This window comes from Alligator mississippiensis, chromosome 4 (assembly GCF_030867095.1).
Source record: "Alligator mississippiensis isolate rAllMis1 chromosome 4, rAllMis1, whole genome shotgun sequence".
Lineage (NCBI taxonomy): Eukaryota > Metazoa > Chordata > Crocodylia > Alligatoridae > Alligator > Alligator mississippiensis.
This window is the reverse complement of record NC_081827.1, coordinates 188,062,774-188,089,384: the sequence shown is the minus strand read 5'-3', so window position 1 is coordinate 188,089,384 and position 26,611 is coordinate 188,062,774. Positions and strand designations below refer to the sequence as shown.

Here is a 26,611-nt window from a genome sequence, read left to right as displayed (position 1 = left end):
TTTTTAAAAGTGAAAGGGTGTTTCACTAACTTAGGGGGAGGAGAATAGCATAGCCTTGGCGAGGGAGCAGAAAGAAAGAAACTGGCTGCATAGGACAGAGGTTTGGATTTGAAGTCAGGCTATATTCCAGATGAGAAGCAATATGTAGAAGGGCAAGGACTGAGGAAAGATCCAGGACTTTTTAGTGGAATCCTACCTGAACCAACAGGGTGTTCAAGAATGGTATGTGGGTAGACATTTGTTGTGTGGGCGTTTACACTAACTAAAGTAAAATAGTGAATATTTTTTCAAATGCTTACAAAATGTGTGTGCCTGTTTTTTGCTTCCACTATCAGGTGTCCCTGAAGAGGTGAATTATAACATACAGTGTTCACAAGACTGGACCTCTGGGATAAAGTGGGCTAAGCTATTGTGAGTTTGGGTTTACCACGGTCCTAGATAAGTGAGCTGCAAAGTCCCACTTCTGGGAAGATATAGCAAACAAACTCTGTACCCAGGAAAGACACTGTGGTGGCCAAGAAAAGAAACCAATGCTACTGCTTTCTTAAGCCAAGAGAGACTTAAGAGCACAGAGATCTAAAGTTTTGGGACCCAAACTCAGTAGCCTGTTTAGTAGCCAGAAAGGGCGTTTTTCCAGGGCTGTGAGACAACACCACTGTGTACATTCTCAGGGCACGTTTCATCACCACAGGCCAGCCGGAAATTTCACTTCTATATATAGACTTGCAAAACCATGAGTATTTGAAGCTTCAAATGCACTATATCCTAAAAAACCTTGCTCCAGAATACATTCACTATGACCACAAAAGTCTGTTTTCTATACTTGAATGTAAGTACTGTCACTGAGCAAAATATGAGTGCATCTGGGCTATTTAACCAGCGGAGTAAGCAGAGGGGGGCCTTTGTATGTACATGCAATTCTGATGGGCACAAGAAGGGCAGGAGGGAGGACCCAGGTAACTACATCAGCCTAACTTCCATCCTAGGGAAAATCCTAGAAAAGTTCATCAAGAAGTCTATCTGTCATAAACCTGCAGAAGGTTCTGAATGACAGCCAGCATGGCTTCATTGTGGACAGGTCTTTCCTTACCAACCTCATCTCCTTCTATGACCAGGTAACTCGCCACCTGGCTATGAAAGCAGGTTGACACTGAGTCCAGAGAAGAGCCACCCATATGATCAGAGTCTTAAAAGGCAAGCCATACGAGGGAAGGCTGAGGGATCTGAGACTCTTCAGCCTGAGGAAAAGAAGGCTGAGAGGACACCTGGTAGCAGCTTACACTACTACACTAGGGGAGTAAATCAAGGGCTCAGTGAGCAACTGTTCACCAGGGCACCTGAGGGGAAAACCAGGAGTAATGGCCACAAACTCCTGGAAGACCAATTCAGGCTCAACATTAGGAAAAACTTCTTCACAGTCAGGGTGTCCAGACTGGAATAAGCTCCCTCCAGAGGTGGTGCAATCACCTACCCTGGAGATCTTCAAAAGGAGACTAGACAGACACCTTGCTGGGGTCACCTGATCCCCAGTTCTCTTTCCTGCTTGGTGCAGGGGGCTGGACCTGATAATCTTCCAAGGTCCCTTCTGGCCTTACAATCTATGACAGCATAAGATGCCAAATTCTCAGTTTGGGATCCACATTGGGGATTTAATTTTGCAGTGGTATTAACTCCCATGGCTTTCAAAGTTGGTTTTTCAGTGGTGCCAGAACCCAAGGGTTAATACCACAGCTACTTGCTCTGCTGAGCTGACGGAGATGAGCTGTTTGGCCCACAAAAGCCCCTGAACTCTGAACCTGGCCTGTGGGCCAAATGAGTTCGACACCCCTTTGAGACATCTCGTGGGAGGATCGCTCAGCAAAATCTGAGCGGTCGCAGAGCTTCCTCTCGTGCGTGGATGACCTCTACCTGACTCAAGAAGTCTATGGGCCAACGAGAGGCAAAGCGCTGCTCGACCTGGTGCTGGCTACTGGGGATGACCTAGTTGGCGACCTAGCGATCGGTGGGAAGCTGGGTGACAGCGACCACGAGCTGATCACCTTCACCATCCGCCGAAAAGCTGGCAAGTCAGTCAGCAACACGGAAGTCCTTGACTTCAGGAAAGCCGACTTTGACAAGCTCAGGAGGTTTGTCAGTGAGGCCCTAAGGGACTGTGACCACAGGGAGAGGGGAGTTCAAGAAGAGTGGTTGCTCCTCAAGGGAGCGATCCTCCATGCACAAACTAAGTCTATTCCATCTCGGAGGAAAGGCAGCAAGAGGGCACAGCAGCCCCCCTGGCTCTCCAGGGACCTAGCAGACCTCCTGAGGCTAAAAAGAAAGGCCTACAAAGGATGGAGGATGGGAGTCACCTCCAAGGAGGATTATTCTGCACTGGTTCGGTCCTGTAGGGAACAGACCAGGAAAGCCAAGGCTGCAACTGAACTCCAGCTAGCTTTGAGCATCAAGGACAATAAAAAGTCCTTTTTCAGATATGTGGGGAGCCGGGGGAAAAGCAGGGGCAACGTTGGACCCCTGCTGAACCAGATGGGGCAACTGACAACTGATGCCCAGGAAAAAGCCAACCTATTAAATAGGTACTTTGCGTCGGTCTTTCATCAGCCCCATGGGACGCCCATGCCCGCTACTGGGCCGGGAAGTCCGGGTGAGGGTGATCCCCTGCCCTCCATTAATGCTGACTTCGTGAAGGAACATCTTGAGAAGCTGGATACCTTCAAGTCAGCCGGCCCTGACAATCTTCACCCCAGGGTTCTCAAGGAGCTGGCGAGCATCATAGCCCAGCCTCTAGCGCGGATCTTTGAAAACTCTTGGCTCTCTGGTGTAGTGCCCGAAGACTGGAAGAAGGCCAACGTGGTGCCTATCTTCAAGAAAGGGAGGAAAGTGGATCTGGCTAACTATAGGCCCATCAGCCTGACTTCTATCCCGGGGAAGATCTTAGAAAAGTTTATTAAGGAGGCCATCCTTAATGGACTGGCCGACGCCAACATCTTAAGGGATAGCCAGCACGGGTTTGTTGCGGGTAGGTCTTGCTTGACCAATCTCATTTCCTTCTATGACCAGGTGACCTATCACCTGGACAAGGGAGATGAGATTGATGTCATATATCTTGACTTCAAAAAAGCCTTCGATCTGGTGTCCCATGATCGTCTCTTGGAGAAACTGGCCAATTGTCGCCTTGGGTCCCCCACGATCCACTGGCTGGAAAATTGGCTCCGGGGTCGGACCCAGAGGGTAGTAATTGATGGAAGTCACTCATCATGGTGTCCTGTGACCAGTGGGGTCCCCCAGGGCTCTGTCCTTGGACCCATACTGTTGAACATCTTCATTAATGATGTGGACACGAGTCAGAAGCGGACTGGCCAAGTTCGTGAATGACACCAAACTTTGGGGCAAAGCATCCACACCAGAAGACAGGCGGATGATCCAGGCTGACCTGGACAGGCTCAGCAAGTGGGCGGATGAGAATCTGATGGTGTTCAATGCCGATAAATGCAAGGTTCTCCACCTTGGGAAAAAAAACCCGCAGCATCCTTATAGGCTCGGCAGTGCTATGTTGGCTAGCACTATGGAAGAAAGAGACTTGGGGGTCATCATTGACCACAAGATGAACATGAGCCTGCAATGCGATGCTGCGGCTAGTAAAGCGACCAAAATGCTGGCTTGCATCCATAGATGCTTCTCAAGCAAATCCCGGGACGTCATTCTCCCCCTGTACTCGGCCTTAGTGAGGCCGCAGCTGGAGTACTGCATCCAGTTTTGGGCTCCACAATTTAAAAAGGATGTGGAGAAGCTTGAGAGAGTCCAGAGAAGAGCCACGCGCATGATCAGAGGTCAGGGAAGCAGACCCTATGATGACAGGCTGAGAGCCCTGGGGCTCTTTAGCCTGGAAAAGCACAGGCTCAGGGGTGATCTGATGGCCACCTACAAGTTTATCAGGGGTGACCACCAGTATCTGGGGGAACGTTTGTTCACCAAAGCGCCCCAAGGGATGACGAGGTCGAATGGTCACAAACTACTACAAGATCATTTCAGGCTGGACATAAGGAAGAATTTCTTTACTGTCCGAGCCCCCAAGGTCTGGAACAGCCTGCCACCGGAGGTTGTTCAAGCGCCTTCATTGAACACGTTCAAGATGAAACTGGATGCTTATCTTGCTGGGATCCTATGACCCCAGCTGACTTCCTGCCCTTTGGGCAGGGGGCTGGACTCGATGATCTTCTGAGGTCCCTTCCAGCCCTAATGTCTACGAAATCTATGAAATCTATGTTTGCGTGTTGTTATGGAACACTATCCAGTCTTGTTAAGCAAAATCCATGATTAGCTGGATGAGATATAACATGGTTGACAGTTTGCCAAGTTCTGACATCAGTTTTCCTTTCCCTGTTATACATTACGCAAATTATTTTTATGTTGCTACCAAAAGAGTGTTACCAAGAGGGTGTTAAGTGCCATGTACACAGCAGAGCTGAACCCATGGAGAGCTGCTATATAAGGCTCCAGCCTTGGTTTTATGTATCGATAGATACACATGCATATAAAACATACATATACAATATACTATAATGTACACATATTATATACATAAATACACGCATATATAAAAATATATACACACACACATATTTGTGCATATATAATGTTTACCCCTAGAGATCATACTTCAAATTTTAAGTGGCCCTCTAATAATACAAATGGAGAATTTAAGGAATTCCACACTACAAAGGAGGGGCAGTTACTATGCACTCCTTATACTTTCTGTGTTGCAGTAGTGGCTAAGACCTGCTAGGGACTGTATAGACATATGGGGGCTGTATTGATAGCAGCACACCGCCTATGATAAAGACCATTTTTGGTCCATTTTTTCCAAAACTCAGATCTCATCTTTAGCTGCATGACTTGTCTTTCTACAGAAAAGGTTTCTGTAGAAAGACAAGATATAATCTTTCTCCCCATATTCAGGAAGGTTTCTTTTACAGCTTTCTTTTCATTTGCATATAATATGTAGATTTCCTAAATTACAGTGTCTCTTAACCTTTTTAAACTCCAGGTACCCCTCACTAAATGCCAGCTCTGTTTTAACTTTTTGACTATAGAAAAATAATAGAGCAATTCTTCTACTGCAAAGAACTCAGGAAGAGCACAATGGATCAGAAGGCTTTTTAACACTACAAATTCCTATTTGAAAAACTCTGGATTTATCTTGTGGATCATGTTTTTGCACACCTAACAGTGCTAACATTGTGTGGGACCTCATGGCATCTGTAAAAGAACTCAAGGTACCCCAGGATGCCACATCACCTGGGTTGAGAAACACTTCTTTGGTCACTGCTGAGGTTCCATATATCACTGAGTAGGTTATTGCTGTGTATTCTCTCTCTTCCCTTACTGGGATTTACAATGTGCAAGTAATAAGTGCTCTTATTTTCTCATTCATGGAAGGATTACAGATTCAATTTCTGATAGCAATATAAAAATAAAGTTGTCCGATGTGTAACATAGCAAGGAAAACTGGTGTCATTTCTCCTTCTGAGTAATTGTGCAATACTGAACATTCATATTAACCCTTTAATGAAAGAGCACAGTAGCTTTGTCTGTTAGGTACATATGTGGTCTCCTAAATTCGGTCTCAGACCTTAGGCTGCTTTACAAACAGATTAAACCTCATTGCTCCTCCCCCAGAATGCATCTGACAGAAAAAAACCCCACCACAATACCAGAGGGCTCCTCCTGGGTCTGAGGTCAGTCCTGTGCCACTGAAGACAAGAGTCATAGAAACCCTTTTACAAAAATGCATTATATATAACAATAGTAAATTGTATGTAAAAATGGAGCTGAAACAAATGTGACATGCAAAGAGCAAAAACAAGTGATTTTATGACTAAGGCAGGATATGACATCCATGGCAAAACCCATAACCTTCAGGCTTTTTTCAGTCTTATGTTTCTGCCTTCTGACTTGTGAATGAATGCATTTCCCCATGACTGTACACACATTTTGCTCTGTATCTGCCTCAAAAGTGGAAGGTGGGCTTACAAAGGGTCTGACGGTTGGTTTGTTTTTAATTGGATTCAACTATTAATTTAATATTATTCATGTGATCAAACCATTCTGACTGCCAAATAAAGCAAGTCCTACTTTAATGCTAACCCCTGTATAACTTTCTGACAACTTAAATGTTAATCCTCAGCTGCACTGTGGTTCACTATTGGCCCTGTTGGCTCTTAATATCAGCATTATGGGTTTCTCAGCAATGTGAGGGCAAGTGGAGGGGGGAAGATGCTCAATATTTATTCCTGGAAACATTAGACAGTATTAAGCCAGATTACCCTGTACCAAGAAAAAAATAATTTATAAGTGTGCTCAGGGAAACTAAAAGCATATAGTCCAGACAGGAAGCTAATTTCCTTGTTTAGCTTCTAGGTATAGCAATAGTAAAGTCTGTACCGAAATAAGATCAGACCCTCAACTATTACAGATTGTTGCTACACAGCAAGGAGCACAGAGCACTGCAAATGATCTTCTTCTGCATCTGGTCAACCTTCTCATAAATCCAACCCAGTCTTTTGATATGATCAATAGCCGCTGAATTTCCCCATCCTTACATATATTGTATTCTGTTTCATCTGTGTGGAAGGGTACAATTCTCCACTGCCATGTTCCTTGGGCATCCATTTAAATTGCCGCAGCGTGCACAAAGAGATCAGATTAATGTGGTAGCATTTAAAATGCATATTATACTCATTTGTCTTAGAGCAGTGCAATGATGTGCTGGGTCCTAAGTTTCTGTACATTACACATCAACAATCCCATGCTTGTTTCCACCTTCAGAAGCAACTCAGTTAAAAAAATTTGAGTGCCCATCTTCTATAAAAGGCTACTCTAACCCACTAGGCAATTAAAGATAGAATGGAAGAGAAATTTGCAAACAGAATGTTCTCAAGTTCCTGGAGCAGAATTCAGGACACTGCTGGTCATTTCTGAAAGGAGCAGAGCAAAACTCAAGCAATGTAATAATAGGCACTTATGAGGACATTAAGTCAATAAGCAGCAAAGCCACAGACAGAGCAGATGTTGCTCACCCCTCCACAGGAACAGAATCACCATGCATCTACTGCTCTGGCTGGCTTTCCCACAGCTGTTCTCAGGCAGTGGTGAAGCTGTGCCTCAGCTGACTGTGAAGTTCCTCCAGTGTAGCTGTGAAAAACAATCAGTCACTGGGATTCTTGCAGCATACTACTGCTTTCTTCTTCCTATTTCTGTTATATAGTCACCCTGTGTGAGACAAGGAGGAAGTCAAGAAAATGCGATGTGAGTGTGTACATTTCCTTAAAAAGGAAGAAAAACCAACCCCCCCGCAAAAAAAACAAAACAAACAGATCTCTAATAGCAAAGACTGCGCTCTTACCATATGGTAACCCCTCTGGTAGCCTCAGTGGAGGGAACAATGGAGCCTCAGTCTCTTGAAGAGTCTGGGGTGTGTTTTTATCCTTTCATCATGGCAGAACTCATTCCCCTTGGCTCATAAATAATATGCAATCCCTTCAGAATGCATAATAGTAGGAAAGTGTTCTTTCTTCAGTATCTCTTGTTACAGACATGTGCCAAATGAAGCAGTACAGGGGGTGGTGAATCTGTCACTGGCTCCATAATCAAGGTGAGCTCCAGTCAAGTGTGATAATTTATATTACATATCTACTCTTGACTCTGTACTGGCTCTTGATGACTTCCAAGGGATGGTGCAAGCATTGGGATTCATTCACATCTGTAGCCCTGACTAATTTAGGTCCTGGGCTTTGAAGAGCCTCCTCTTGTGAAAGCTGAAGGTACCCAAGGCACTTGAGTTACAATTCCCCTCCTGCTAGCATAAGAGAAGGCTGAGAATAGGAACTTCTCAGGACAAATTTGAATATACTGCAGCACCCATGCACAGGTCATGTAGGTAACTCACAGCTTCCCAGTCCTGGGGCAATCAGGACCTCCAGGACCTGGAGTAGATTGGAGCAGCTTGGGGGCTTCCCAAACTTGTATTACAGCTCCACAGGTTTCTAAGACCTTGAATCATCCAGAACAGCCTGGACCACACCTCACCTCATTGCTAGGATGTCCCCAAAATGTACCTACTATAACTCCTGCTGTGCAGCTCCAGCTTCAATGATTGCAGTAAGGCCCTTGCATTAAGTGCATTGCCAGGAGGCCTTGTATTGCCAGGAGGCCTCAGCAGCTTAGCTGGTGTTACAGATCATGCTAGCCATCACACCTGGTGAAGGATCCTTGGTTACATTCCCCCACCCTGATCAACAATGCTCAGACATGGCAACCTACAGGGCATGCTGCAAAGTGGATGTTTTTGCTGGCTTTCCTTGTGGAGGGTGCAGTAGGAATGAGGTAGGAAACAAAGCACTGGGTGCTCAAGAGAGGGGCAGAGAGCTGTGTTGGGAGGGTGGGGACCAGGCCTGGGTGCTCTGAGCTCTATTTAAATACTTCTGTTTTAAAGGAATTTAAAGGGCTGGCCTAACACTGCAGAAGGGGTGGAGTTCTCAGTTCAAGTTCACTACAGCCCCTCCCTTTCCAGAGCAGCGTGTGGTAAAGCTAGTCGTGTAAACAGGGACAGAAAGGCGCTTGTGGCAGGGCAGAAAGGAAGGAACTGTCCACAGAGTGGGCTGAGATGCAAAAGAAGCTTCTTGGGATTCTGCCAGGTGAAGAACCAGGAGGTAAGCCTGGATCCCTCTTCCACCAAAAAGGATGAAGCAAGAATGGCCTGAGGGGCCTGCGTGAAAGAGAGAAGGCTTCTATGCTTTCTGGAAGGAGGAAGAAGATTACCACAAGCACTAGCTTGCAGTAAAATATTGCTAAGTCACCATGAGACAGGATCACACCCTGACCCTCCACTGCAGCCTGCCTGCAACCATCTTGAAACCAAAGAACACCCTTCAGAACGGAAAATAATAATTCTCTGAAATGAGATAAACGTGGAAAATGGCACTTTGATGCTGAATACATAGCACTGTTGTGCTCACAATGATGTGGGTGCATTGAAACATCAGACAATATTTGGCCCATGGGAGAATCTCAAAGGCAGATAGTGATACTCCTTGTCTTCCATTTCCCCGCAGCCAAATCATCCTTGATTACTTAATATCACACATCATTTCTGGTATAGACAAAGTCCTTCTGCTGCTCGGTGCTGAAATTATCCCTCAGCGAATTAGTGATTTCCATTCATTGTCTTAGGAAATTGTAAGTTCGGTATCAAATTGCCAAGGCAATCAATTACAGGCCCTTAATTTCCCCAGAACCATGTCAGCCAGCACACATGCAATCTGCTTTAGCATGCTAGTGCTGAAAATTTGCCAATAGTACTGGGTCATTATCTTTTATTTCCAATACACACAAATACACACACGTGCTCACATGTGTGTACATGTATATATAAGCATGTCTACACGTCACCTTATGGTGACGTAGTGACACACTGCATCACCATAATGGCAAAATTTAACCATGTGCTGCATGTGCAGTGCAGTAATCACCTGTACTGCACCGTGCTTTAATACTTACAAAAGAAGTACTGTAGGAATGTTGCCATATGGCGATATGTAGACATGCCCTATATGTATATACTAGCCAATTGACTGTCAAGACTGATGGAGCAGGGGAGGGGGGAAACAGAGCGCCACCGCCGCCTCCCAGGAATGGGGAGAGGGGGGAGCTTGCCCCGCTGTCCCCCTCCACTAGCACTGCTGACTCCAGCAGTGCTGGCCTCACCCCCCTAGTCCTGCTCCTCAGAGGCAGCAGAGTGCCGCCATGATGAGTGCTCCGAGAGCATTACAGACAGACAGACAGATGGACGATGTCCTTTGTTATATAAGAATATCTATATGTATACATACACGTGTATATATGTGTGTTCGCGTGCGCGTGCGCACACACGCACACACACGCACACACGCACAGGGTTTAGTCTCCTACATGGGGAGACAAACCCCTCTGGATCCACCCATGCCCACCTTCGTGTCATCCTGGTTGTGCTGCTGGTTCAACCTCCCACAACCTCCATCATCTACTACAATGAATAACTCAAGCAAGGGTCACTGCAGGAACTTACCTCTTTGCCTCACCTTGCAGCTTCCTCCTGCTTCTGACCCCTGTACCATTGCACACCTGGGCCTGCCTTCAGCCCTGTTCCTCTTCTTTTTGGCTCTGATACATTGTAGGTTCAAATCCCCTAGGAACAGAGCCATTCAGTACAGGTTCCTCAATAGTGGCACACTTTTACTGGACATATGGGGGGCGGGGAACAAAAACATTACCAGGAGTAGATAACTGACAAGATAATTGTAGAAGAAAGGATAGCTTGGTTAATGAAAGAACAAGGCTTGTTAGCACCTATGGAGTGTAAAGATTAGCAGCAATCAAGCAGATAATAATGAACCATAAGGTCAGTTGACTCCCTCAGCTCCACCTGAATAGAAATGTGGCTAGTCCTGCCAAACAGTTTGTTTTAAACACCAAGTGGGGCAGGAATAAAAGGTGCATATGATGATGACTATATACCTACCCCTGCCCAAGAGCCACTTCTGACTAGTCTTGAATTTCAATGTTCCCCAGACTTCAGTTTGATACTGAGATGACTCTGCTGATATTCAAGGCAAGCACTTTGATATCAGGGACTAACCAGCATTAGTAAAAGTTGTTGTTTGTTAACTTGGAGATGCTGTGGTCAAAACAAAGATACACGATTGGTCAAAACCTGTTTATAGAAACTACCTTTAGCCCCTTTTTGAAAACAGCTGGGATATTAAAAAAGCACCTTTGAACTTCCTTTTTAGGGGAGATCTCTTACATGAAGTAATTATTAAGACCCTGCCCTCCAAAGAGGAAATATGCCTTCTGTATTGAAGTGTTGTCTTTGTCTTTTTCTAATAAAGTAAGTGACTGAACTTCAGATATATATTTAATTCGTAGTAGTCATAGTCAGGTTTGCTGAGGTTAATCCAGATTTGACATTATCCAGAGAGGGAAAGGACAATATAGGATCTATTCCTGCTAATGATACATGGTTGGTGAATATTAGCATACAGCGCTCAGATGTTTTGTAACTTGGCATTACCTTCTGTTTTTGGGTTTGTGTTGTGGCAAGTCAGGAAGTCACCCAACCTGCCTCGCTGTGGAAGGAAAGTTTTATCTATATTTTTTAGAGTGGGTTATTTGACTAGTGACTTCTTCCACCGCACAGGTTGATGTTTGGGGAGGCAGAATGCCCAGTTCTTCTAAGAAAGGTGATGTGTAGCTTTTGTTTAGGAAACCACTTGATGCTTATAGGCTGGTTATCAGCCAATATCACTTCATCTCTTTCTCAGTAAGAGTACAAAAAAGGTAATGTTGAGACAAGACTCTCAAACTTAGCTGCTTTGTATCTCTTAGAAGTAAGGTTTTTTGTTTTTTTCCCTCAGGGATATTTGTGTTGGACCCAATGGACAGGTGGGAGAAATGTTAGGAAAGTTTTTGGGCACAAAGTGGCCTTCTGATCAACTGAAGTGCAGTGTAGGGATGCCCCTGGGTGCCTGGGGCAAAGCAGAAGAAATGACTTCTGGTTACTGCTGTGTTTGCAATCACAATTCCAGTTGCTCCTAGTGACCCACCAAGCTATGTCACTGGACCTAAAGAGAGGCACTTAGTTGACTTGAAGAAGGCTACTGTGGCTGCTTACAGGTGTAACGCCCCCCCAGCACTTTAAGCTCAGTGCAGCCCTACACTGAGTGCAGCACGTGGCCAGAAGCAACATCACGTTAGTTTGACCTGGGGCTTTTCAAAAAGCCCTTCAGCGGGGCTTTATGGCACTTTTTATCTAATAAATTATTAGATAAAAGCACCAAAAAGCTCCACTGAGGTGCCCAGTCTATTCAGACACTGAGGAACTGGGTCATACTAACATACTTCCTCTTCCAGGAAAGCTCTGTTTTAGTTTTGGGTTTTTTTTTCATGTCTGTCAGTGACCTTTGTGCCCAAAAGCTTGTTTAACATCATTCTCAGCTATATAGCCAGGCTCATAAAATATATCTTCCCAAAATTGTTGCTTCTTGCCTGTTTCCTGGACCACTATGGCTACAACAACACTCCAGCCCTACCACACAGATCTCTCAGGTCCTCATCCACATAGTTATAGATCCAAATGTAGGACAGCATTGGTAGATGAGTTTCATCCATCAACAGGAGATCAATTTTGTGTCTTTGTTGGTCCTGCCAGAGATATCAGCAGCCTTGGATCCTGCTGACCGTGAGATGGTGTCAGTTTGCTGAAATGGATTATGCTGCTTTCATAATGGATGGTGTCAGTCTGCTGGACTTGATTATGCCGCTCTCTATTTTTCTCTTGTGCAGCACATTGTGTCTCCTCCCTGAGAGCATTGTAGTGTGGAGTTATTTGGAGTCCAGCTTGTCTTCTCTCCCATTTACTGAGTATGTGTAACCATTAGTGGGGTATGACAGGAGGTATAAGTTGCAGTTTTCAGTGGGCTGGGAACAGCTAGCCTAATATCTCTATACCTGACCAATCAGTGCTCTGGCACACATGACTTAGTATCTGGGGAAAGAGGAGTCATGGATGAAGGATGTTTAGTTGAAGCTTTTCCTGCATAAAACTGAGGTGATGCTGGCATGGTGGGAAAGCAATGAGGTGACATGATGAGGATGACCTTTTCCCCTCTGCTGAGCCACTTGTGACACATGCATACAAGCTGAGAGTACTTTTGAATCCCATCTGCTGATACACAATCCAGAAACTCTCTTGCAGGTACAGAATATATTGTCTGTTTCTTAAGCATTGCTCACTGGTGACAACAAATGTCATCATTGCTTCATGGTCTGCTCTCAACACCCTAACACTTTCTGTACTGAAATCTTGGTTGTGCTTGTCACAGTTGCATCTTTGACCCTTCCTGGCCTCTCTGATAGTTCATTTCTTCTTGTCTCAGGCCTCATGCTATTATATTTCCTATGGTGAAATCATACAATTCTCCCATTTTTGGGTATGAGGTCCTGACTGTAGTCCTATGTGAGTAACCACAGTGAACTCAGTGGGGCTGACTCAGTTTTAGTAGTGGCAGTTCTGTATCTGTTGGTAGCTATGCCCAGTGGATAATATAATGAACAAATAACCTTCTTAAAACAATATACTATTTACTTAGAATTTGATGTACAAATTGTTCTTATTGTTTTTAAGAGCTCTTTCTTGAAATGCTTTGTTCTATTACTCTTCATGTGCCTAAACGTCAGTTTTCCCACCATGTAAATGGTACTTTTGGCACTTATGTATACTAAGCATTCACACAGCTACTGAGTATGCATAGAGGAGGAGAAGAGTCCTCCCATGTTGTAGTCTCAATAGCTGAGAGGTTCGGGCACTTGCTCAGGAAGTAGGAGAGGTTCCAGGCCACTTCAATGAGGTAGGCTGCAGAATAGCAGTCTCAGTTCAGAATAGTTATGTTTGTTATGGGACATTACAAGGTGCAGCTATATTAGCATAAATTACTAGAAGGAGGAGTCTCTTAGGGTTAAATCTGCTAGAGGAGTTGGTTTTTTGTAGGGGGACTAAGTTGTGTTTTGGTCTGTGTTGGTTCTTGTATCCCCCTTATCACTGTAGTATTTAAGCACTAAGGGCATGTGTAGACAAAACGGGCCCTAAATTGAAGCAGTGGGTTTGTAAAAACACTGCTTCAATTTAGGGCCCTTTAAACCCCTGTGTCATGCACACACCTGAACTTACCTGCCTCTCTGGCAGTAGGGAGGGGAGGGTGAGCTGCCAGTGGGTGGAGCAGTCTCTGCCTCTCCAGCAGTGGGGTGGGGCTGGTGCATCTCTCTGTGGCAGCGGCGGCCCCCCCCTGCAGATGGCACCTGCCTGCAGGCACCCGGCTTGGGTGGTCCCAGGGGGCACTGCAGCCTCAGAGGAAAGCACCAGGCCCCGACACAACTCAGGCTTGCAGGCAGGCTCCAGGGGGGACAAAAAAGATTAGGCTTGCTGCTTGGGTGGAGCCTGCCTTCCCAGGCTGCTGTCAGGCTTCCTGCATGGGCTTCTTTCAGAGCCCCTTAGCTGCATGGAGTCTGGTGCGTTGCTCCATGGCTGTAGGGCAGCAAACGAAAATTCCTCGGAGGAGTTGTATTTTGCTGCACCTCAAGTCATTTAAGGTGCATTATCCTGCTGAATTTGCTACAGAAGCTAGAATGATTGTGCAGTACTCCGCCGATGCATGCAAACAACAGCACCATTAAAGTGGTGCAAAAGCATTTAACCCATTTTAAAGTGTTGTGCACACATGCCCCTCATTTCATCTACACACGACCTAAAGCATTAAGTTATCTCATTAATATCCATGCTATATGGTTTGATCTTGCCCTCTTCTCTCTAGAGCAAGAACCACATGTACACTGCAGTGCTTTGGTTTGGTGGGTTGGGTTATTTATTTTGCTTTTTTTAATTAAAAAACCCACATAGGTGCTACTTTTCGTATACAAAGGACAGTGGATTAGACAATTATATCTGGAGCGAAAACTGATGAGGTTTCTTCTGGTTTTAGTTCCTGTGGGACTTTGTTCCGCAGTCCAAGCCTAACCCACAAGAAAGTTCCATCAATCAAAGGGGCATTATTATTTACTCTGGTTCTCATTTTGGAGTTTGAAAATCTTTTTAGTGCGCTGAGTCCATGTCATGGAGCACCTTCAACACTGGGACTGAGATCCTGAACTTGACTGGTATTCCTGTAGAAGACAGGTCAGTGAGCAGAGGATAGGTCTGATGGGCTTGATGGCCTCTGCAATACGGGACCCACAGACCCCTGGAGATGGATCCCTGGGGAACCCTGATCAAGATCTCCTCTCACATGTCCAGCCTCTGATGACTGCTTTCTGACCAGGGTGACCCAACTAGTTATGCAGCTACCTTATACTCCTTTTGTCCTGAGCGGGGTGGACAAAATGGCAGATCTGGCCAGCAGCCAGACTCCCTTTCCCAGTAGTTCCTGCCCATGTTGCTGCAGCTGGTTTTCATGAAGAACTCAGCAGCAGTGGGGCTGTGATGGCACAGGGCCAGGGTTTCCCTGGAGACTGGCCCCAGCAGCACTGGCAGTGTGTGTGGCTGGGTGGAGAGCTGCTCTGGAGCTGGGATTGAGATCTTGGGGCAGTGACAGTGTGGTCCAGGATCCAGGGCAGAATTGCAATCCGCTACCTACATGCCCCCAACCCTTCTCTATGGAAACCTGCCACAGCAACGCAGGCAGGAGCTGCTGGGAAATGGAGTCTACCATAAGCTGGATGGGCGCGCAGGCTGGATTTTGCCCGCCCCTGGTCTAGACTGTATTTTCTTAGCTTACAAATGAGTACATCACAGGAAACAATGCTGAAAGTCTTGCTGAGGTCAAGAAATATCATAACCACTGCTCTCCCCTATGGAGTCTATCACCATTTTATGGAAGGAAATCAGTTTAGTCAAGCATGACTTTTAACAAATCCATGTCGGCTGTTCCTGATCACTTTGTTATATCTGAAATGCTAAGAAATGGATTCCTTGATTTATATGATCTGTGATATTTATAGGTGTCCAGGATAAACTGACCATTTGTCATTCCCAGATCCTCTTTTTCCCATTTTTTAAAGATAGGCACCTTTTTTGCCCTTTTTCAAAAATCCTTATCTTATCTCAAATAAGATCCAAAATTATCTTATTTGACTGCCACAAATTCTTAAATATGATGGACAATGGCTCTGTTGGTCAGTGGGGCTGAGAGGAGCCAAGAATGAAAGAAAAAATTCTTGTCTTAAAATGTCTTGTAATGACAAGTTTTGATTCCATCCATCCTGACCCTGTGCCCAGTACAGATTTGCACCAGCTATATAGCTTTGCTGGTGCAGCCTCCTACTTGCTTAGGGCTTTATTACACTTTACACTGCAAGCCGCGCAAATGTTGATCAGATTAATGCTAGCTTGCAGTCACACCTTCAACTTGACTGGAGTATCTGTGGGGAGTGGCCAGACCTTAATGGAACAGGAGCTGGGTAGTGTGGATCACCTGCCCTGGAGTGGCATAACTTTGAGCCATATAATGAGTGCTTAAAGCCAGGGTTTCTCAACCCATGGGTTGAAACCCAAAAGGGGGATGCAAGAATATATGAAAGGGTTGCAAACAAACTTTAAAATGGATTCTGCTTTAAAGGAGAAAAGCATGGGAAACTGTACCAGCCTGCGAGGGAAAAGTCAGAGTTTCAGCCTGCAAGGGGCTGCCTAGGGCCCCTCCTGCCCCACACACCCACCCCCTGCCCCACAAACTGGGGGGCTGGGGCCTGGGGGAGGGGGACAGTGGGTCGGGAGTGAAGGCCACTGAGTTGGGACTGGCCATTGATGTTTACAAATGGGTCCTGGTACAAAAAAGGTTGAGAACCACTGCTTTAAGCTACTTAAAGGTTTTAATGTGTGGCAAATCCAGAGGTTAAGACTAGAGCTCCAGGAGCTGCCCAAAATTAATGCATAACAAGGTAGCTTTGGGATTTTCTGGGATGAGTTTGAACCAAAGCTGTTTCCCCACTGACTTGCTTAAGTGGTTCCCTAAGCAGCCACAGCCTCACATGAGGTAACAATTTGCACTGCTTGTCTGGGATTCACTTTCATTCTTTTTGTTTCAATAAACATTGCTTTTAAAGGACTCTTGCTGCTGCTTTTGGCAAAACCACGCTGGGTCATTCTTTGCCTTCATGTCAGCAGAGCACTTAAGCATGGGCTTAAAATCCAACACTGAATGGCAGCCAGAGAAAAGGAAGAGAAACTTCTGATTTATGAGAAGTATGTGAGTACACACCTCTTATGCGTAAGAAACTCGTTACAAAGAAGCAAGATTCTTAGCGGTAAATTACTCAGTTACGAGCTTCAATTTGTAATAGAACAGTTAAAAAAACAAGTGAATAGGAGCAAGACCAGGGGACTCAGGGCAGCAGCCAAGAAGATCGTTCCTTTCCTTCTGCAGTCCTAATAATAGCCATACTTCCTCTTACTGTTTTTGTGACATCCTTTTTTTAGGAAGCTGTACAATTATACCAACAAAATAAGACTATGATGAGTCTTTCCCTGATCAAGTCCCACATGACCACCCTGTTGTTCAACTTGATCTTGCATAAATCTTCTTGCTTGGAAGATTTGTTTGGGAGCTTTAGGCTGTTTTGTTGCTGAAGGATATTTGTTCCAATTTAGGAACTGGCACTGGTTTCAAGCAACTTCATGTTACTAAGAAGAGAATTTCAAACCTGCTCAAGATACATATATACAGGCTTCAGAAACAAAGTCTGCAGTCCTTAATTCAATACATTTCCCCTTAAGAACATAATGTGTTTAGCTCAGGTGGGCTACAATTTCCAAAAGTGCCAAATGTCTTAGGAAAGATCCCCTAGAATGGCAGTGGGATTTCTCTTCCTATGTAACTGAGACCCGTTGAAAAATACAAGGAATTTGCTTTCTTCCATGAATATAGTTGGCCTGTCCCCAGGCCAGTTTCCCTTCATATTTAAATTATGCAAAACCTTTTCTGCTACAGAAGTTAATGTATCATGCTGCTGTGGTTGAAAATATCTATTTTTTTAGACTGTACTATGAAGTTCCCTTTCCCCCTTCCTCCCATTCTTCTTTAAGAAAAGGGGGAAAATAAAACATTTAGTAAGCTGCTTCTATTTATTCTGCATTTGAAGCACTGTGATCTTCTGATAGAGAGATCACAATTGGCTGTTGGCTGTCCTGCCTGCCCTTGGCTTTAGGGCTGCTTTTCTCTCTCCTTTTTTTTTTTTTTTTTGGCTGCTCCTGGGTGCTTCTGTCCCCCTGCTCCCCTCAGTCTCTATCAAACAATATCCCAAAAAAACACTGTGTCCTCATAGCCCATTTTCTGACCAGCCTGACATGTAGCCTCTGTTCTGGATAACAGTTCCTATAGTTTCAGCTACTCAAATGAAGGGCAGTAGTTATGTCTACCTGTCTTCATGTTGTGTTTAACTTTCCTGTTATAAAGCCAGCAGAAAGGGGCCTCAAAACATTATATGTAAAACCCTTTCTCTGAACTTCCTCCAGAATTGTCTACATCTCAAATGCTATTCTTTTGTCCCTTCTGCCTCAGAAGGAGACACAAATCCTTTTATATCCTTGGACAGGAGAATGAGCCCTACCTGGTCTAGCTATCAGCACAAAGCAGCAGAACAGCATTGTAGCTCTATGCAGGGACTTGGAATTTGACCTCTGTACCAAAACCTTAATAAAATAGCTTTGTCCTTGCCTTTGCAGTTAAAATGAGAATCGGTGGAGCTGAATTAGTCTCCAGCCAAAGAGTTTCCTCCTTTCATGGATGTTAGTATTGTGAGGTGCTGTGTTCCTCCTGCAAGTGCTTGGAGCCTTAACTAAAGAAGCATGCTGCACTGTTGACGCTGAGGTATTCTGTAATCCCAGCCCAAACAATAATGGCTGGTCTCCTGGGCTAGGGACCGACATTACACATAAACTGGTTTAAGTGATCAGAAACTGGTTTAAACCTGTAACAGAACAGATGTTCAGTGCACATAAATCAGTTTGAAAATGGCTGAAACTAGTTTGAGATAAACCTGGTTGAATGTAGTATCAGACTTAACTGATTTGGGTCAAACCAGTTTATGCAATGTCTGTCCCAGACCCCTTGCTGGTTTAAGATAAACCAGACTCCCCCAGCATCCTAGCATGCTCTCTGGGCTGGGCAGGGCTCTCTGCTCTGCAGCAGGGCTGGACCCTCCCCTCTGCTCCCTGGCTGGAGCTTGGTACAGACTGCAGGTATCTGCCTGGCTTCTTCCTGCTCCCCACACTCCCCTCTACCTTACACAGACACCTCTCAGCATTAGATAGAAGACCACATGCTGGTTACGGTCCGTGCTGTGGCAGATGGGACAAAGGCGGAATCTGTAGGTAGTTAGTAATGTCCCTTTGCTGTTCTTAATGGGGTGAGAAACACTGAGTTATGGGTGATAAACACTGCGTTATCAATTCCCTGCTGGTCTGGTCAGAAGCTGGGGGGGGGGGTACCCTCTGTAGTCAGTGTGTCCTGCCAGGGCCTGGCCACACACCCCTCAGCTCAGCACTGTAGAAGGGAATGGAGGGCTGTTCTAGTACCCCCTGGCTTCTAGCCTGAGCCACTACAGGCATGTGCCTGTGTTTCTGGGATGTCTGTGCATTTACAAACTTTGATAGCCTAGTCAGGTTAAATTAACCTGCGAAGATTGAATCATTTGAGGCTCAGGCCTTTGGAATGTCTGTCCCTAACCCTGGAATCAACTGTGCCCCAAAGTTAGGGAGATGAACAATGAAAGCAAACTCTCTTGCTGTTTTTAACAGTCCCCCACAAAGAAAAGGAATCAGCAAGATTTTTTCAAAGAATGTACATTGTTTGTCTACTGCAGGGAACAGTTGGGAACAGCACATGTGCCATCTGGTAACTTATGCTACCAGAATAAGAAAATAACTCAACATTGCTCTTCCCTTTCTGTTTCTACACACTCTATTAGTCTGTGGCTTTGGCTGGCCATCTCTAACTTCAAATGTATGAGTTCTTACTTAGGTAAAAGAGTTCACAGTCTTTGTATAAAGCAGCTCCCAATGTTTCTGTATTTTGCATGAAATAGTCATTGGCTAAAACCATTAGACAGTACTAGGAACATGAGCAAGGGCTAGAACCCAAGGCATGTCCTCTTCTGAGGAAGTACTCAGATCAGTCAACCATAGTTAGACTCCTTCTGGCTGGCTTGTTTTTCTTTTTAAGTCTTTTTCCTCTTGGCTACCCAATGGGCTGGCTTCACCAAGAGGTATAGAGCATCCTTATGGCTTTGCCTAGTACAAGGCCTGCAAATTAGGGCACTTTGTTGGGAGGTAAATGAAGTAGGTTCAGACCCCTCAGGATGAAGGGCACCTAGAATGCATTCCTTGGGGAAGTGCCTTAACCACTATGTTACTGGGCTAAAGGGTAGGAAGGACCTATTCCTCAAATACTTCCTCTGCCTGGATTGTCTCCTCCTCATCTTTCAAAGACTTACACAGGGTTATATGTCTTCCTAGATGGAACAGAAACATCTTAGAATATAAAGACAAATCAAGTTGTGAAGGGGCCAGTAGGATCTAAAAACTAGCTCTACATATCACTTACACGGCTCTATTCAGACACGTAAGCTGACCTAAGCTGCTTATGGAAGAAGTTGGATTTGGGCCTCAGTTTCACTGAATTCCTCTTCGTTGATTTTTCCCCTTATTGTGCACATCTAGTGATGGACGACAGGAACTGCCAAACTGAATCATTCCTGAGTCTTGTTCTGTTGTCCAGCTCTGACATTGACCATCACTAGCTGCTTCATAATAAAATGCAAAAAAACAGGCTGTAGACAACTGTGCATTAATCTATCCACTGCATGGGTTTCCTCTTGTGTGCTGATAAAGATAGACTTGAAGCAAGAGACTTAATATTGTTTTCAAAGCTGTTGATGGTGTTAATTATAGGTCTAGATATTCTTGTTAAAGATATAAATGCCTGCTCCCCATGTGACGCTTGCTGCATTCTGGCTTCAATGATTTCCTGTGGCACTGAGTAACTTAGCTGATTACACACTATGTGAACATACATTTCCTCTTGTTGGTTTTTCATTGGTTGCCTTTAATTCCCATTTAAGGTCCTTTTGTTCTTGCGTTTTGACACAAGGAGACATTCAGCAAGGTATGTAGAGCCATTAGTGCTGGCTCTATTTAAGGTTACCCAAGACACTGCACGTTAAGATTCTACTTGCAGGGTATGACTACACATGCATATTAATGTGAAGCAATAAACTCTGGCACATATTGCACCAGAGTTTATTGCTCCTTGTTGTGTTTTTTGAACATGTGCTTGGGAATGCAGCACGTCAAGCTGAGTTGGAGCAGTGTTGGCTGCAAGATGTGGGGGGGGCTAGCTGATAGGCAGCCCATGCACTGAAGCACCCTCATGCCCCAAGCAGCTAGGACAACATCTCAGTGAAGGGTTTATTTTAAAAAAACTCCACAGCAGGATAGTGCTTGTATTTACAAGTACTAACCTGCTGCAGAGTTTGTTTCCTGTGGCCTAATAGGTAATGTGTAGATGTTGTGTGTGGACACTCCTTCATCAGTTTAAATGCAGCTTATAGACATTTGGTTTGTATGGGTGAATTATGAGCGCAAACTAAAGTAATATTACCAGTTTTAAACTGATAAGAATGTCTACATAGGGATTTGAATCAGTTCAACACCATTTTTTACAAAATTTTAATAAGTACAACATCTCTATATAAACTAGCTCTAAGGATGACTGCATAGAGGCTGCTGTGACAGACTGTAGCAAGATTCACATCCCAGGGGCAGGTATGACACCCTGTGTTGGCCTCATGCCACCTGCCCTGCTCCAGCTCTGGGACCCCTCCCTTTCTCCTAACCTGTCACACCTTGGAGTGATTGCTTGAAAGGGAGGCTAAATAGGTACTAGAGTGAGCACCAGTCCTTGTGACAGCAAGCAGGTCCCTCCTGGACCCTGCTACTCAATTCTGCCCTTGTGCTAAGTGGGTCCTCTCAATCCATCCCCTCAGGGCAACTGTAGCCTTAAGGGCTTAGTCACAGCCTCTGACCTCCCCTAGTCATGTCTACACCTCCAAAAGCGTTACCGTCTAAACACTCCCCTGTTGGGGTCTCAACCCATTTCCTTTTGCTGGGCTCTCTAATAACAGTTCACTGTGCCAGACTGAACTTTTGGGTTCCAGCTCCTGTCTCTCCTACTTGGATTCTGGGCTCCTTGGCATCAGTTCTTCTCAGACACTAGGCCTTCTGGCCCTATCCTTGTCCTGTTCTGGGCAGTGACCCTGCTCTGGCTCTGTCTGGGACCCTGGGCCTGTCTCCACCCTTTTCTGGACACTGAGTCTACTTTGGCTCTGTATGGGTTCCCTAGCCCTCCTTCCCCCCCCAAATCTATTTCTTTCCTGCTCTGGGTGCTGAGCTTGCTTTGGCTCTGCATGCCTGGGCCCCCTGGCCCTAGTGTCTGTCTTTCTTGGACATTAGGCCTTTTGGCTCTGTCCTTGCCCTGCTCTGGGAAACAAGCCTGATCTGGCCTTGTCCATCTGGGCTTCTGGCCCCATCTGTCCTGGACAATGAGCCTGGTTTCGGGTCCCTGGTTGGCTCAGGATACCTGTGAGCCCTCATGGCATTATTGGGAGTTCCACCAACCCCCAACAGTCCCAGACCACGAGATTAAATTGTAACAAAGGAATAAGCAAAGTAGCTAAAACATAAACTTAACCCACTCTGGATACAAACAGCAACAGTAATCCATTGCCTTGCAACAAATCTTCCCCTTGTCTTGAGTTGTGTTCCTCTGTAAGATATCAGCATCTTACTGGTAGTCCCCATAAGGCAGCTTGGAAGTGAACCTAGTATCCTTCTGCAGCCTTCCAAACCAGGAGCTCCTAACTCTGCAGTTAGACTACCTGAGCTGACCCAGGCTCTAGACTTAAATGCTGCTTAAGCCTTGCCCCTCCCAGTCAAGTGGCACTCATCCCACAGGGATTGCTCAGTAGGGCCTGAAGGCTGATTGCTGGGCAGCTTATGACTGTTGTCCTGGGAGACCTTTGTTGACAAAATTAGTCTCTGCCCTATTGCCTCACAGCTAGTTCTGCAATGGACGGTCAGAGCCTCTTGCACCAACCTGCTTATTCCCCTGTAGTCAGCTCACCCTAGGCAGAGGTCTCCTTACTATCTGCAGGTGCACCTTTTTTCTCTCCCTAGGCAGCTCTTTGCCAAAGAAACAGTGTTTCTTTGTTACCTTCTTCCAGACAGCTGGTCTGGGGTCAACTGCCTGAGCTCTATCAGCTGCATTTTCTCCTTTTAAAGTAACAGGGAGTCCTAGGCACTCTGTCACACAGGCACAGAGCTTCTATGTAATAATTGAACATTACTGATCTGAGGAGGCAGACTGCATTATTTATATGGGGTAGAATAGTTACTATATATGTCTTTTGTTTTAATTTAGTAGGGACCATTGGACAGTAATACAGTAGCTCCCCAGATAAAACTAGAGCTCCTGCTACACATGAAAGACAAGTGAAATGATTAGCTTTGAAGGTCTTGCCTCCTGGCTTCAGCAACATGCAAGTTGTTTTGCTACAATGAGATCAAGAGGAAAGTTACTGTATCGAATTTCTCTCAGGAGAGAAGTGGTCAGCTAGGAGGAAATCAGGTTTTTCCCAGGCAACTGTTATGTCTTAGACACGGGGAGGCATGTTTATGGGCTGATGTGTTGTTTTAGTATGTTTTTTCCAAAAAACCCAACAAAATTAGTTCTACATAGATATTTATTTGCTTTAAGAAGCCTGTAGAACTATACTGTCACTGCTTTTGGAGGGACTAGAACTGGAGGCACCGGGGGAGGTCAAGCCTTTTGAGGTAACCATCATTGATCACAGGTTGCTGTATTCCCAAGCCTGGCCTGCAAACAGGACAACTGTGCAGTTTCTTGCCTACAAATGTGTACTAACATGAAACATACATTCTACTCCTGGCCCTGTCACTGGCCTGCTAGATGATCCTGGCCAAATCCAAGCTCATTTCCATGTCTCAGTTTTCCCACCTGTAAAATGGGGACAGTGACACTGATTCATTTTATAAAGTGCTTTAAGAGCTGATTAAAAAGTCATATAAGGGCTGGGCATCTGGTGTTTATCAACAGATATGCAAGTTAGTTACTTTTGGTTCTGAGAGGACGCATGCCATCTAGTGGTTACTGAGTGTCAAATTCAGTACAGATTAGCTCAAAGGCTGTCAGTTATCTCTTTGAGCATAGAAAGAACAGGCAGGTTTTTAGCATGCTCCCTAAAATGTCCTTTGTAATTAATAGAACATATGTGGAAATGTTGGACTAGAGAAAACTGGTCCAAAAAGATGAGATCAGTTGTTTACAAACTGTTTTTCAGCAAGATTTTTAATTGAGCCTCACAAAATTTCAACCATCACTGTAAGCTGTACAGAAAAAGGAACAATGGCCCAAAATTTCATTGCAAAGTTGTACCACTTGCTGTTGAAATACTGAATAATATCAAACAACTCTAGAAAGCATCCCCCAGGACAGAACAGGAGCTGGCTCACTGATTCTGTCTTGTATTTATTAGATGATTTGGTTGCCTGGTCATCCTGCTGCAATGGCTGAATGCATGCAGCCCCAGCTGAGAGAAGCCTAGTCAGCTACCGCATATAGGCCTGGTCAGTCATGCTGTGAAACCTGGGGACAGATGGAAATGTGTCTGGTGCAGAAGAACCAGGAGAGCAGAAATAAAGAGCAGAAAGACTGGGCTTCAAGAGATTGCATTGGTGCAGGGGAAAGTAAGTGGTTTTATATTTCATCCTCCCACATAGCCACAGATAAATAGAACTGAATATTTATGCCTTTCATCAGTGGTCTCTATCAATGCCTACAAAGCAGGTCATTACAAACTGGGGTATGTGCTTAGACTGTAGTATTATCTCTTAGTGAGGTATTCATGCTCATATATCAATAACTAAAGCTCCCCCTTTATTGGGGTGGGTGGACGGAAGAAAATTGTGTAATAACTCCTCAACGAAGGTTTAACTTGGAGAGAAATGCAGATCTCCTGCAAGGCACTCTAGCACATCTACTTCAGATTTTGCTACATATTCCATTTTCTGTCTATAAAATATACACACTGCCTAGCAAATTCCCTGGGAGACATGACATGCAAAGAATAACAAACATGTTTTGACTTAATGTGTTTCTGCTTTCTTAATTCCCTGGAGTGCAGGAAGGAACAAATAAAAGTCCCCCGTCCCCCTCCACCCCCTTATTAAAAAAAACTAAACCAAAACCACAGAAATACAGCTTTCCCTTTGCTTCCAATAATCATATTTTGCCTGATTTCTCTTTCCCTTTTCTTTTTCAGCATTGTTATCTCAGATACCAGTGCATATATGGATTTAATTTGTTGTCATGTTTTCCTCTAAGCACAGGGTCCTAGGAACCCTCTTCTTTACCGTGAATAAGAAATTTAATTTTAGGACAGTGATACTCCAGCCTTCTAGACTCAAGACACCCGGGACAGACTCACAGCACCCCTCAGTAGCCTTGAGGTGCCCTTTGGAAAAGGCCGGCTCTCCATTTTCACTCCACTGTGGAGTGCAGGAAGGGAATAGCCGTCCTTCTGGTTTCAAGAGCTCAGAAAGGCCACTACCTGTCAGTGTTTCTGACTGCCCTGGGGGACCACGGCACCTAGCTGGAATTCTATTTGAAACCTCTGGGGTGACCTTGGGAACCCAGGTCTGCAACCCCTAGCAGTGCAAACGCTGTGCAGTGCCCCACGGCACCCTTCAGCGGATCTTAAGGCACCCCGGGGGGCTGCGGCACCTGGGTGGGAATCGCTGCCCATGGGTACAGCCCCCCTCAGCGTGCACCCCTGGGGGCACTTCACTCTCAGCAGCACCGATGGCTGCAGCGCTGTGGCCCCTGCCAGGCCCCTCCAGGCACTTCTGCCCAGCACCACCACTGCTCTCGGGCCCGGCTGGCGCGGGCGGCCCCTTCGTGCGGGGGAACCCCGGGGCGACGACACGTTCCCCGGGGGAGGCTTTAATTGCGGACACGCACAGGCACACACGCTCCTCCTCTCCCGCCGCCCAGACACTGCAGGCTTTGGCCCGGCCATGGTGGGGAAAGTGAGACGGCGGCGGCTGCACCAGGCGGCCCCGAGGCCGAAGGGCCCGGAGCCCATGGGCCAGGACGCAGTGAGCGGGGCCGGCGGCTGGAGCGCGCCGCCCGGAAAGGTAAGCGAGGGGCACCGGCCGGGCAGTACCATTCCGCCGGCGGGGGCAGGCAGGTCCTGGTGGGAGGTACCATCGCGCATCGAGGGGCGTGTGGAGCCCGGCGGCCTGTACCACACCGCATGTTTGGGGGGAAGGCAGAATGGGCTGCATCATGTCAATACGGGGCGAGGCAGGGGGCTGGGCTCCCCGGTGGGGAGGGTAGTGTGCAGGGCTGTGGCCCTGGAAAGTCATAGCACGGCCGCCCTGCCGTGGGCCTGCTGTGCGGGGAGGTGAACGCAGGAGTCAGGGGAGCTGGACAGGTGCATTTTACCCCAGGGTGACTGGGGCAGGGCAGGGCACCACCGTCGCCTGGGGCAGAGCCCGGGAAGCGGTGTCTCGGAATCGGAGAGACGCTGGACTGGAAGGGACCCCCAGAGCTCATCCAGCTCAACCCCCTGTGTGCGGCAGGATCTTTCCTGTTCATCCAAACCAACGGACAAGGGGGTGGAAAGCACACTGTCCAAGTTTGCTGATGACACTAAGATGCGGGGCGAGGTGGACACACCCAAAGGGAGAGAGAGGCTGCAACTAGATCTAGGCAGACTACAAAAGTGGGCAGACGAGAATAGGATGGGGTTCAGCGTAGACAAATGCAGGGTGCTGCACCTTGGGAGAAGGAATCCACAGCACACATACAGGCTGGGGAGTTCCCTTCTTGAAAGCACAGAGGCAGAAAGGGATCTCGGAGTCATTATTGACTCCAAGGTGAACATGAGCCAC

The 26,611-nt window shown here is 46.0% G+C and overlaps 2 protein-coding genes across 2 annotated transcripts in view; one reads left to right on the top strand and one right to left on the bottom strand.

Moving 5' to 3' along the window:
- Positions 1-7,243, bottom strand: part of ITGB2 (integrin subunit beta 2) — a 53,550-nt gene extending 46,307 nt beyond the window's left edge. The window contains exon 1 of the mRNA XM_019492197.2: positions 7,077-7,243. The gene's annotated coding sequence lies outside the window, so the exon portion shown is untranslated. The remainder of the gene's footprint in view (positions 1-7,076) is intronic.
- Positions 7,244-25,681: 18,438 nt separating this feature from the next.
- Positions 25,682-26,611, top strand: part of SLX9 (SLX9 ribosome biogenesis factor) — a 120,449-nt gene continuing 119,519 nt past the window's right edge. The window contains exon 1 of the mRNA XM_006265985.4: positions 25,682-25,852. Coding sequence (XP_006266047.2) covers positions 25,733-25,852 — 120 coding nt within the window. The 5' untranslated portion in view covers positions 25,682-25,732. The remainder of the gene's footprint in view (positions 25,853-26,611) is intronic.